Consider the following 14,078-nt stretch of genomic DNA (forward strand, 5'->3'; position numbering starts at 1 on the left):
TGGAGTCAGATGGACCTAAGCTGGAATCCCAGTCCTGCCACCTATTAGCTTTGTGACCTAAGACAAGGCACATAACGTTTCTGATATTGTGTTATCTTGATGATCCTCAATTTACTCACGTATAAAATGGGTCTAATACATTCCTCATAGAGCAGTTGTATTACATGAGATGCACTTAATACAATGCCTACAATTAGTAAGTGCTCAATACAATGTAGAGGGGCCCATTATTTTTTCCAATTCTTTTTCCTCATCCTCTGTATATCTTAATATTCCCCCAGACACCGCCTCATCATGTGTGAGGGACTGATGGAGAGGTATGTGGCTGCCATGGTGCTGAGCGCAGCTGGAGATGCCTTAGGGTACTTCAATGGGAAGTGGGAGTTTCTTCGGGATGGAGAAAAGATTCACCAGCAGCTGGCCCAGCTTGGTGGGTTGGACACCATAGATGTGGAGAGGTGGAGAGTCAGCGATGACACAGTAATGCACCTGGCCACGGCAGAAGCTCTTGTGGAAGCTGGGAAAATCTTGGATTTGGCTCACCTGTATTCCCTACTTGCTAAGCATTACCAAGACTGCATGGGAGACATGGATGGCCGAGCACCAGGTGAGTGCAGCCACTGGAGGTCCTGGTGGTGGAGAATAAAGCAGCCCCAAGGCAGTCATTTAAAATGTTGATTGAAATGTAAACATCAAGGAGATAGTTATATTTTGTAGTTGTGACAAAGATAGAAACAACCCAGATGTTCTTTAATTTATTTATCTGTAGTGACACATTCACAGCCTTTTAAAATAATGCAGATAAATATTTACTGATATGGAAAGATATATTAAGTTTAAAAAGAAAAAAAGGATTACAAAACACATAGGGCATCCAAAGGCTCATTGTTGCTCTGGGCCCATTGCTCCTTTTCCGAGGCCTGGTGCTCCTCACTCTAGAATCCACAGCCTCTTTCTGACATTCAGGATCTCTAATCCTCAGGTTCTCATTGGGTTCTTTAAAGGCTTGGGCTTGGAGTCTGATGGCTTTGATGGGGCCACTGATTAGCTGGTTATGTGATTTTGAGCAAGGTTCCTAATCAAGCTCTGAGCCTCAGCTTATTTATTCATTTTTTTTTAAATACTAATTTATTTTGAGAGAGAGAGAGAGCACATGTACATGTGCAAGCTGGGGAGGAGCAGAGAGAGAGAGAGAGAGAGAGAGAATCCCAAGTAGGCTCCATGCTGGCAGAGCAGAACCCGACACAGGGCTCAATGTAACGAACCGTGAGATCATGGCCTGAGCTGAAATCAAGAATTAGATGCTTAACCAACTGAGCCACCTAGGCGATCCCTTTGCTTATTAATTTAAACAAGAGAATAACATATTAAACCTACCTTTTTGAGTTATTGTGATGTCTCAGTAATAACCGATAAAGACTCCAAGACTCTCTATATGAAACTGATTCTTTCCTAATAATCATACTAAGGGTTGTACGGAGAGTAAGGAACAGTGTTGGCTTGGGGTTTGGAGTTTGGGAGCGTTCATCATCATACTTTTTTGGCTTTCCCTTTCCATCAAAGAAACTTAGAGACTGATCTTGGTTCTGTCTTCCTGCCAGGGCCTTTGCTTTGGTTACACTGACCCTCTGCTCTACCTAACTCTTCTCAGGGGGTGCTTCAGTGCAGAATGCCATGCTACTGGAGCCAGACAAGGCCAATGGCTGGAGGATTCCCTTTAACAAGCACGAGGGCGGCTGCGGGGCTGCCATGCGTGCTATGTGCATCGGTCTCAGGTTCCCCCACCACGGACAGCTGGACACGCTGATCCAGGTGAGCATCGAGAGTGGCAGGATGACCCACCACCACCCTACAGGCTACCTGGGCGCTCTTGTTTCTGCTCTTTTTACAGCCTATGCTGTGAACAACAAGCCTCCCAGGCAGTGGGGAAAAGAAATGATGGAGGTGCTACCAGAAGCTAAAAAGTACATTATCCAATCAGGCTACTTTTTGGAGAAGAATCTTCAACACTGGTGAGTTGGTAGGCGCCCGCTCCTGCTAGAAAATGATTGCATCTGTGTGTGCACAGGCATGCACACGTGTGCCTAGAATTCATAGATCAAAGCACCATCGTGGTTCTCAACATCTAGTTTTGCTGTCTGCTGGGTTCAGCACCCCCAACTCCAGCCCACCTGCTAAGGATTTCAAGTTCAGTGCCAGCAGTGGTTGCCACCAAGTAGCCAGGTGAAGACCTCAATGAGTAGTTACACCTGTGGTGCTTCCCTGTTGTATAGGGATCCTATTTTGTATTCCACCTTTCTATAGTTTTTTGGCTATCCTATACTGCTATGAACTTCCCTGCTTATTTCCTGGAACTTGTTTATTCAGTGTTGTCTTGACACGCAATATTTTGAAATCTTTGGTTAGAGTGCCCAAGAGATAGGCTTTTTTCACCAGCTAATTAATAAGGGGTAAGCCACAATTTCCCTTTTTTGTGAGTTCATGTCACATCACTTTCTTAGAATAAAAATATCCAGAAACTTTCTGCTGAAATCACTTAATGGTCATGATGTTCCAAAGTTCTATCTTAAAAAAAAAAAAAAACACAATAGAAGTATGTAAGGAAATGATGTGTTAATTAGCTTGACTATAGTCTTTTCACTGTGTATCAGTATATTAAATCATCATGTTGTATACTTTAAATATATACAAGCCAAAATCAAGGCTCAACTGACTGAGCCATCCAAGTGCCCCTCCTTTGATTTTTTAAAGCATTTCTTAAAAAGTTTATTTCTTTTGAGAGAGAGAGGGAAAGAGAGAATCCCAAGCAGGCTCTACACCATTAGTGCAGAGCCCAGTGTGGAGCCTGAACTCACGGAACCATGAGATCATGACCTGAGCCAAAACCAAGAGTCGGACCCTTAACTGACTGAGCCACCCAGGCATCCCTCATTTTGATTATTTAATACAATTTTGATATTAGTACAAGAAGTTGAAGTCATCTTGGAATTTTCTCTATTCATACATTTATCTGCTACCTTTCCTTATGGTTTTCAAATTTATTTTTTCAATTGACTGTAGAATTTTTCCTTCCTACAGGTCCTACTTCCAAGACCAATGGGAAAAATACCTAAAACTTAGAGGGATTTTGGATGGCAAATCAGCCCCTACCTTCCCCAAGCCCTTTGATGTGAAGGAGAGGGATCAGTTCTATACCTCCGTGAGCTACTCTGGCTGGGGTGGCAGCAGTGGACACGATGCCCCCATGATTGCTTATGATGCCATCCTGGCTGCAGGAGACTCCTGGAAGGAGCTTGCCCATCGAGCCTTTTTCCATGGTGGAGACAGTGATTCTACAGCTGCTATTGCTGGCTGCTGGTGGGGAGTTATGTATGGTTTTAAAGGAGTGAGTCCCTCCAACTATGAGAAACTAGAATACAGAAACCGGCTGGAAAAGACAGCCAGGGCTTTGTATTCTCTTGGGTCAAAGGAAGATACTGTAGTTACCCTTTAGAGAGATGTGACATCATTTCTCGTGGTTGCTCCTCTTATGTAGTCCAGTTTCTTTTCATTTTTTCCAAAGTCAAGAGTTTTAACCTTGTACTCCAGGAATTTTGAGGTAACATGTCCCTTGAGCACCTGAAGCTTGTCTTTCCAAATTCATCCTGTCCCCCCTGACTCTGTCCCTCTTTCTGTCCTTTATCTCAGTTGATAGAAGTCAGTATCTCCCCAAGCTAGAAGTCTCATGGCCCCATATTTGAGTCTTCATTTTCATCATCTAATCTTTCACTAAGTTTTTTCTGTGTGTCTCAGGTTGAGTTCTCCAAAAGTGGACTTTGAGACAAAGATTCAATAACAAGTAGTTTATTTGGGAGGTGATTCCAGGAAGCCCTGGTAGGAAAATGGGAAGTGAGACAGGGAGGAGAGGGGAGGGAAGCCAGCACAAGGTGCGATGAGCAGGTCAGCACTCTGGCCAGTTGGGACTAGTCCATCTGGGTTCTCTGTAAGGCACTCCTCAAGAGTTGTCCCACCCAAGGGGCAAGCAAACCTGGGGTGTCCATCCGTCACCTTCCATTTGGCATTGGTTGAGGACCACTCCTAGGGACGCTAACTCCCTGGTACTTCTTGGCCTGTCTTTTGTGCAAGCCAGACACAAATGTCTTCAGGCAAAGGCTCAGAGGTGCTTGCAATGGCAAGCTGTACAGTGCATGGGAAGAGTGAAGGAGGTATGTGGGGTCCCAATAGCATCTGCCAGATGGTCTGCCTCCTAAATGTCCTTCACATCTGTTACTCTTTTACTTTCTTGCACCAGTATTTTTCAGTTGGATTTCTGCAGTCCAGGGTACTCAAGTCTGGGGAGATGCTGCTCCAAGCTGTACTCTGTACTTTGCTGGCTGTGACACTTAACGAATTGCCAGTTTTGTTGTTTTCTCTTGGCTTGTCTTTATTTTCCTCTAGACACAACCTAGCAAAGTGCCTGGGAACATGGGAGGTACTTGATCAGTATATATTAAATGAATGTTGTTAATCACCTCCTGTCTGGTCCCTTAATTCCAGTCTTGCCTTCCTCCTTGCCCTCCAGAGTTATCTTTACAAATCAGTCATGCTGAACTTCTAATCATGTTCCAATGAATACTCACCCCCTTTCTCCATTTCTTAATGCTCTTCCCTCTCCTTTTCCACCTGGTAGATGCTTACTCATCCTTCAAGCCCCAGCTCAGGTAGAACCTTCTGGGTGAAACTTGCTGTGATTATTCGGGCACTTGGCCACTTTCTCCTCATATACCCACAGCCTTGTCTCCAGGCTTGTCACCACACTGGTCCTGTTGAGTGGTGATTGGGTGTCTTCTGAGGACAAACTCAGATTCCTTGTGAGGAATTATCTTATTCTCTTTGTGGCCTGTCTGCTGGCCCATGAGAGACATTCAATAAATAGGAGGTTCATCAAATTGTGTTGATGTGAATGCTTTCAACATGCGGTTCCACATCTGTTTCAGACACACCTGTTCAGACACCTGCTACTTCACGGTTGCCCAGAGTGACCTGTGATGCACTGTGAGAGACGGAGAGTCTGATGCTTTAACCATGCACATGTGCTGACCTACACACCTCTGTATTTGAAGCAGGACTCAAGCCAGGACATGGAATTTATTATTCTTTTATATATAAAGGGAGAAGGAAATTCCTAAGTTCATTTTCTGTCTCAAAAAACTCTCACACGCATTTATATATTTCAGAAAACAAACACGTTTTATATATTACAAAAGCAAAAACAGGTTCTTTGGTAAGACAAGCAATTGGAGTTGCAGACGTTCAAGCATGCTGGGCTACACTTCACAGAACACTGTCATACGTCTTAAATTCAGATGTCTTAAAAGACTCCTTTGTATAAATATTCTGAGCACAGTTATAGAATAATAGAAAACACATACAAGATTTATACAAGACATAAAACATACAAGATTCCTGAGCAGAATATTAAGGTGACCCTCATGACTGCTTTCAATTTCCCAGTTGGTAAGAACTGACTTTATAGCACAGAATAGTGTGTGCCTTTCTGCAGATGTAAGACAAGAGGAAACATTTCTCCTGGTTGTTCTGAAGTGTCTTTTTCCAGTAGTTAGGAGCCTAGAATAGACAGAACACTAGAGTTCTATTAGCACTGGCCAAACAGTAGACCTTCTTAAATCTTACAGTATAGAAAAGAGCAGAAGAGCATTTTAACAAGTGGAATCTGAGGCATGACCTGTTTTATCTCTGTAGCTAGTTTGGTAAGTCATCTGAATTTAGTAAGAAGCAAACATGATTTTATTTTTCTCCAACTACTGCCTTCACAGTACTGTGTGGAAGCTGCTTTTCCTGTCCCTTAGAATATCACATTGTTTTTGGTCCTTTGTTGGGGATGGGGGTGGGGAGTGTATTAAAAACCCAGTCCAGGGGTGCCTGGGTGGCTTAATCAGTTAAGCTTCTAGCTCATGATTTTGGCTTAGTTCATGATCTCACAGTTTGTGAGCTGACAGCGTGGAGCCTGCTTGGGAGTCTCTCTCTCCCTCTCTCTGCCCCTCCCCAGCTCGCTCCCTCTCTCTCTCTCTCAAAATAAATAAATAAACTTAAAAAAAACAAAACCAGTCCAGTATTTTTTTTTTAATTTCAACTTTATTGAGGCATAATTGACATAAAAGATTGTAAGATATTTAAACTGTACATCGTGGTGATTTGATACACATTTATATTGTGAAAGGATTCCTCCCATCTAGTTAATTAACACACCTATCATTGCACATATTTATATTTGGGGGTGGAGTGGGTGGTGAGAACATTTAAGATCTACTTTCTTAGCAAATTTCAAGTATACTATACAGTGTTATCCACCGTAGTCACCATGTTTCACCTCATATCTTCAGACCTGCTTCATCTTACAGCTGAAAGTTTGTACCTTTTTACCAACCTCTCTCTCATTTCCCCACCTCCCAGCCTCTGGCAACCACTTTCCTACTCTGTTTCTAGGAGTTTGACCTTTTTTAAAGATTCCACATATAAGTGATACCATGCAGTATTTGTCTTTTCTGTTTGGCTTAGCATAATGCCCTAAATGAAGCCCATCCCTGTTATCACAAATGGCTGGATTTCCTTCTTTCTCATGGTTGAATGATATCCCATTGTATGTATGCATATACTCCATCTTCTTTATCCATTCTTCTGTTGATGGACACTTAGGTTGTTTTCATATCTTGGCTATCGTGGATAATGCTGCAGTGACACGGGAGTGCAGACCCTTTGGGACCCTGTTTTCATTTCCTTTAGATTTATACCCAGAAGTGGGAATCCCAGCCCAGTTTAATCAATTCTAAAACTTCCATGTCATGCCCTCCATGCTCCCCACCTCCATCAGCCCTGGGCCCAAGGGACTTGGAGGAGAAAAGGGGACATTCTTCCCCTCTCTCTTCTGAGGCTCCTTGCTCCTCTCAGATGTTGCCCTGAGACCATTCTCATTGGTGGAGCACTGGTAGGAAAGGCTCAAGACAGCTGTCTTCTGAGGAGTCCCCTCAGCCCAAGGGAAACTCGTCCTTCCTGCTCCTGTCCAGCAGTGGGAGTGCAGGCTTCCCACCTGTTGCTGTCTTACATTTCACCCATCCCTCTTAAATAGGCCTTGAGAGATCCAACTTGGAAATAGATACCCATGCCCCCTTGATATGGTCACCTTCAATCTCAACTGGTAGGCTCTCACTGGTTGTGGAGGGTAAGAAAGAGCACCACCTCCCCTCCTCTTTCAAGAAGGTAAGAGAGAACCCCCACAGAACTTGACTCTCTATTTTCCATTCAAATCACTGGCTTCCAGTGGAGGGGAGGTGGGGAAGAGAGGTCTGATAACAGCAGTTCTGTTACCTTCTCCTATATCCTACTGGGATTTGTCTTTCCAAGTCCTTCCAGTCCCTTTAGAATACAGTGGAAGAGGTGGGGGACAGGGGTAGGAGGGCGAGGACTTAGCATTTGTTATTCCCCAGGTAGGACTTCAGCCACAACTGGAGACAGCAGAGAAAGACTTTAGAGATCCTGCTATGTTTGTTTGAGACAATCTGTCTTCATCACAGGCGCACTTCAAAAAGAGTTCAGACTTTCATACTCTTTCTTCTCAAACCTCAAAATCTCCTCTTCAAACTTTACTCTCAACTGGCAACCTTGCTTGCTATTTCTCTGAGAAAAGAGAAGCAACCAGAGAACAATTACACACTCCCCTCACCACCTCTGCCCACCACCTGCATCTGGCTCAGGGTGTCTACCTTTGCTCCTACTGTGAATGCCAGGTGCCAGTGTGTGTGTGTGTGTGTGTGTAGAAGAAGGGAGGAGGAGAATAGAGGAAAGAGATAACGTAATTATATGCATGATGTTGCAGTAAATTAAAAAAAAATGATCTGAGGGGCGCCTGGGCGGCTCAGTCAGTTAAGCGTCCGACTCTTGATTTTGGCTCAGGTCATGATCTCACAGTTCGTGAGCTGGAGCCCCATGTGGGGTGTGGAACCTGCTTGGGATTCTCTCTCCCTCTCCCTCCACCCCTCCCCCACTTGCATGCTCTCTCTGTCTCTCTCTAAAAAAATGATCTAGCACACAGTATGAATTTATTAGGCTTATCAAATTAATATGTGTGTACTAAAAAAGAGAAAAAAACATGTGTAACATTACAGGGATTAATTATATGTTTTTGACCTGCTATATAATGGTGCTTCATTTGCTTTGTTTGTTACCTAAGATTGCTAGATGTTATCTAGAAGTCTTGGCAATATTTTTTGTAAGAGCTGCAAAATTAGCATTGGCCACATCCACCCTCCTCCAGGCTTCTTCAGCCACCATATTCTCCATTTACTCCCCTCTATACCTCTCCAGGGCAAGTAAATGTGCTTTTTGTTTTGTTTTGTTTTGTTTTTTAAACAGCCACAGAGCTACTGAGAGTGAGGGGGAAGGAATAGAGATTCTGATGATTTCACAACTAACCAGCCTACTGGATCAGCTCCTCATGGGATGGCTGCTGGTGTCTGGTTAGGGATCCAGGGGTCAACAAGATAGGGCATAGTGGGAGCCTTCCCATCATTTTCCATTTTGGGAGTTTGGGGGTTAGGAGAAGTGACACCTAGGGTATCCATTTGGAGAAGGAAAAAGAAGAGGAGGAAGAAAGAGTTACCAAGTGTCAGGTAGTTTATTACAGCCCATTAGCAGATGAAGAAATTGGGCTCAGAGAAGCTTCCATCTGTCCAAAGTCACATGTCTAGGGTGAGAAGGAGCCGGGGTTTAAACCCAAGCCACGTGTCTCCAAGTCCTATCATACTGCAACTGTTAGCTGTAGTTAGAAAGTTTTCCTTAGACAAGGCCAAAATGGAACCCAAGAGTTACATGGTGATGTCAGAAGCCTGTGCCCTCTCTTCACCTTCTCACAACTATGAGGGGAAGTCAGGGAGAAAGCTGGTTGAGGCTTGATCCACATTTGGGTACAGGGGTAGGGAGGGGCAGAGCAGAGCTCAGGTCAGACTGTGAAATGGACAGAGTCTTCACTCTCCCCTCAGCTTCCCTGCCCTCCTCAGAGAGCCTCCTCTTCCTCTGACACCAAGGAGACCCCATCCAATGCCTGGGCTGTGACTGGGACTCCTCTCTCTACATTGTGCTTGGTTGCACCCGTCCCATTTAAGGTTCCTACTTCCCTTTTTTTTTGGTCTCAGAGTCATCATCTGTAGCAGCTGGGTGTTGTCCGGCAAGTGCTGTCTCTCAGGGTCTCTGGGCCTGGAGCCCATGGACTCCAGTTTCCCTGGATGATGCTGAGGCAGGTGGTCCTGCACACAGGAGAACTCCAGCAGAACTACTTGAAGAGTACTGTACTAGATGACGAAGGGGAAAGGGAAGGTGCTCTCTAAGTGTCAGCTGTATTAATGCCACCCACAAGGAATACTGTGCTGGAATGACTGGAGTAGCTAGCTTGGTGTGCCAGCTCTGGCTGTGGTGTGAGCGGCTATGAAAATGCAGCCCTCAATCTCTGGCCCCAGGGACCCTGATTGATTCACGGTCCCAGTTGCGGCCTTTCTGGATCTATCCTCATCTTTGTGCTGAGACTGACCCCAGCTAGTGACTGAGCAGGGTGGAGATGCTAATCAGGTTCATTACTGTAAGACAGGACTTCGTTAATAAGAAACTTCAGCTTGGGGCCCCAGGATGGTTCGGGTTGGTTAAGCGGTTAAGTGTCCGACCCTGGTTTGGCTCAGGTCATGATCTTGCGGTTCAAGCCCCACCTCCGGCTTTGTGCTGACGTTGCAGAGCCTGCCTCAGGTTCTTCCCCTCTCCCCCTTTCTCTGCCCCTCCCTGCTCATGCTTTCTCTCTCTCAAAATAAATGAATAAACTTAAGAAAAAAAATCCTTAAAAACAACAACAACAACAACAACTTCGGCTTGAACATTCCCCATTGCCCTTGCCAGAACATTCCAGGAACTGTGAGGCAGTCCAAGACTTTTCCTATGTCATCCATTTCCTTTCCCTCTTCACAGGTGTCAAACTTGCATCATGGTCTAAAGACTGTCTCTGCCTTCTTCAACTTCCCTTATTCCTCACAGGTGTTATCTCCGGTAAATCTCTTGCCCATCTAGCCCCATCTTGGTGTCTCTTCTCCGAGGAGCCAGACTACCACACCTGGCATGGTCGGTGACACCAGAGCAGCCTTCAGTAGTGCCCTATTTATCGCTCCTCTCCTTCCTGGTGGCAGCAGTGCTCGAGGAGTGGGATCATGTGCACCAGGGGAAGCAAGGGCTTCCCTCCAAAATCATTTTATCCTCATCTTGGGCAGACCTGGCACAGCCATGATGACACAGCGCCAAGGCTTCCTTGGGGACTGTTACTTTCTGGTGCACAGGTGCGGAGCATGGCCTCTGGGATTAGTTCGTCCCAACTCTACATGACCTTGTGCAAGTTACTTAGCCTCTCTATGCTCTAAGGCTATACACACCTCACAGAGCTATTGTCCAGAAAGTGTGATAGTGCGCTACTGGCAGGTTCCACCTCGTAGCGGTACGCTGCAGTTTAAGGAGTGCTGGGCAAGTACCTTGCCTTCCCCTTTCCCCTGACCTGCCCAGAACTAGCTCTCTGTGGTTTCTGCCACTCTTTTGGGTGAAGAGGCCATGTGGTGTGCTGGAAACGCCCTGGTTACAGGCCAGCGCAGCCACGTCTAACAACAGGGTTGCAACGGGTCACTTTCTTTGTCTACTGTTCAGTTTCTTCATTCTTTATTTGTAAGAAGATGAACGTCTTTTTGAAAGGAAGGTACTGTCAGAGGCAAACTTCATATTTTTCCACTCTTTCTGTTAAATATACACTAAACACATATTATTGGTCCAGTTCTATTCTAGGCCCTGGGGATTCAAAATGAAAGGAGAAGGTCTTTGCCCTCAATTTGCTCAGAGTCTTCCTAGGGAGATAAACATGTCCACGATGATTCTGTGGGTTTTGTCATCACCTAGAGATAAAAGACTTCTGCCTGGGTTTTTACTAACATTTTATAATAGGAAGTGGGAGAGGGGCAGGAAATCATTTCCTGATGATGTTTGGCTCAGAGAGGAAGGACAATGTGTTTCAATGTCCCCTGCCTAAAAAACGAAGTGTATTTATTTTCATTAGGAAGAAGAAACCAAAAAACTGTGGAGGTTAGACAAATAGGGAGAGTTTATTTTTCTTCTAACAGGTCATGAGGCCAGTTAATGATCAGCGAGACTCAAGTGAGTGTTGGGTATCCAAAACTTTGAGAGACGGGCTTCTGTGATCTCTTTTGGCATTAAGGGTCGGCTTCACTCCAGCTCTGAGACCTCCAGCTCAGCAATGCCCCCAGGCCTAGGGGACAGAAGCTTCTGTTCGTGGGGACTCCTTTTGTGGCTCAGCATTGGAAGTGCAGGTAATTCGGGGGCTCGGGCCTTAGGTGGAATTTCTTTCAGTCAGTGCTTCTATTTCTTAAACCAACTATTTATATAGTGCTAACATGTGGAGGGTCCCCTAAAAGCCTTCTCTTCTCTTGAGATGAATTTAGAAGAGGGAGGGAAAAAAACCTACAATCATAAAGGGACTGGTAACGACCAGGATACTTTCTCAAGTCCCCTAAAAGCTGCATTAATCCTTTCACCCGGCACAAGACTGTAAGAAAATAACATTGCATCAATTCCAAAATATGACTTACATTCACCCTATAAATATCCACTGTACCAAGATATATTTAATTTTAAATTAAAAATTTCCAGACTAACCAAGATTTTGCCACTGAGAATGATGGATGTCCTTGCTAATCCACTACCCAACATTTTTGATAGATGTGGGAAATATTGCCTGCAAAGAAGTTACAACTATTTATTAATATGTGAGCATGGCTGGTTCCCCACCTCTCTGCCAATACTTCGCAGTATCAAACATTTTTCATATTGTCAACCTGATGGAAAAAATAGTATTACATTGTTGTCTTAATTCTTATTTCTTATTATGATTTGTGCTTCCAGTGTCTTGTTTAAGCAATCATACTATAAAGGCAATTTTTCATATTTTCTTCTAAGCCCTAATGGCTAGCCCAATCAGACTAAGATCACTAGGGACAAATCCTTTAATCGTGGTGTATTTTTAAATATAATACTGAATTTTATTTTGCCAAAATTTATTTTTACTTTTGTATATATTTATATATTATTTTGATTATATGTCCATAGAAAATTTACCTATCATTTTCTTTTCTTGCATTACCCTTGTCCAGTTAATACTAAGATTATTATAACCTCATGAAATAAGTGTCTATTCTATAAACGGTTTATATAAGATAAAGACTATTTGTACTTTAAAGCAGTGCAGTTCTCAGATAAAACCATCTAGCTCTAGTATACTTTAGAGTCAGAAAGACTCTTGATTACTAATTTAATGTTTTGATGCTAGTTTTATTTGGGCTTACTATTTCTTCTCGAGTCAGTTTCACTACGTTGGATTTTTCTAGAAAATTATCCATTTCTTCTAAGTTTTCCAATGCATTTGGGAATTTAAAAAAATATCTTTTTATCCTTGACATCCTGGTGTTATACTATAATCTGCCTAGTGTAGATTTATTTTTTTTTAATCTCGCTCATTACCCTGAGTACAAATTTTGATTGGAGAAATCATATCTTTAGTTGTGGAAAATTCTAAATAATTATCTTTTCAAACTAGTGCTTCTTCTCCCATTCACTTCCTTTAGAGAACAGCTACGAGGTAAAAATAGAATCTTTTCATCTATTGTCTGTACTTTTTGACTATACTTCCATATTAAAATTTTCTTTTACTTCTGTCCTAAACATTACAGTATTGATTCCCTTTTTATTTCAATGGTTATCTTTTTCATTTCTAATTTCCTAACTAGGTTTTTTCTATAAATCTTATTTTATTATTTATTTGTGTTTTTATTTCATAATTTCATATGCTCTGTCTTTATTTTTATCCTTGTGGGTTCTCAGCATATTTATTTAAAAGTCTATGTCAAAGGCTTTTAAAAACTTATTTCACCTGGAATGAATTCATGATCCACTTATTGGCTTTATTGACTATCTTTGTAAACATTTGATTTCTGTATAAATTTAGATATTTTGTTTGCAGCCTTTTTTTTAAGAAAACTCGCTATTGAAGTACAACATATATACAGACAAGCGCACAGATTATTAATACACAGATTAATGAATTTTCACAGTGAATTCACTCACCTGTGTAACCATCATCCAAATCAAGAAATAAAACATTACCAGGTTCTTAAAACCCATTCCACATATCCCCTCTTAATCACTACCACCCCAAAGATAACTATTATCTTGACTTCTAACACAATAGGTTAGTTTTATTTCAGTGTCAATGAGAAGTTTGTTTATGGCCTTCCCCACCTCTACCCCCCACCCCCAGTCCTTCCCATCTTTAGACTCTCTCCTCCATTTGGTGGGGGGAGGGGGGTTGTCTCAGTTCTTCTTAGTGAGGCCTTGTCTTTCCATCCTGCCTCCCTAAATAAACCTATAGCCCCAGGAAAAAAGTCAATAGCTACTTTTTTGTTGTATCGCTTTTGTTTTTAGCTTCCTTTATGGAGTTGGAGAGCTTCGCCTGGTGCTGACCTTCCACAAAGCACTGACACAAAGCACTACTGGACCCCCCCTTACCTCACAGAGCTGAATCCTCACAACCACTGTCTTCTCCCAGAACAGGAACCCAGCACCATATTGCAATTCTGTTCTTGTTCTTGCCCACAGAGATATAATCTTTATATTTGAGATCATCTATGTCTTTCTTCTCTTTTGATATTCATCTATGATTAGTCTTTGGTTGGAAAGGTGGTTAGGGAGAGGGGATATCGGAGTATGATTCACTGTGCCACCTTCCATACTCTCAAATGATAGAAAGTTTTATTATGTATCTGCAAATATTGTCAATTTTCTCTCCTCCTTTTCAAACTTTGTAACTTTGATTCCATTTTATTGTCTTGTTTCCCTGGCTTGGACTATAACTTCCAGTACAATATTTCATAGAAGCACTGATAGCAGACATTCTCATTTGTTTCCAGTTCTAAATGGAATGCTTCTAATGTTTC

At 42.9% G+C, this 14,078-nt stretch overlaps 1 protein-coding gene across 6 annotated transcripts in view; it reads left to right on the forward strand.

Moving 5' to 3' along the window:
- The window catches only part of LOC123610920 (protein ADP-ribosylarginine hydrolase), a 42,979-nt gene that overhangs the window by 994 nt on the left and 27,907 nt on the right, over positions 1-14,078 (forward strand). For 4 of the 6 annotated variants that reach the window (XM_045502139.1, XM_045502140.1, XM_045502143.1 and 1 more), the window contains exons 2-4: positions 282-607; positions 1,652-2,012; positions 11,287-11,399. In XM_045502139.1, coding sequence (XP_045358095.1) covers positions 295-607; positions 1,652-2,012; positions 11,287-11,399 — 787 coding nt within the window. In that variant the 5' untranslated portion in view covers positions 282-294. Of the gene's footprint in view, positions 1-281; positions 608-1,651; positions 2,013-3,078; positions 4,929-11,286; positions 11,400-14,078 lie in introns of those variants that run through there. The other 2 variants (XM_045502144.1, XM_045502141.1) reach the window with 2 other exon arrangements.

This window comes from Leopardus geoffroyi, chromosome C2, assembly GCF_018350155.1.
Source record: "Leopardus geoffroyi isolate Oge1 chromosome C2, O.geoffroyi_Oge1_pat1.0, whole genome shotgun sequence".
Lineage (NCBI taxonomy): Eukaryota > Metazoa > Chordata > Mammalia > Carnivora > Felidae > Leopardus > Leopardus geoffroyi.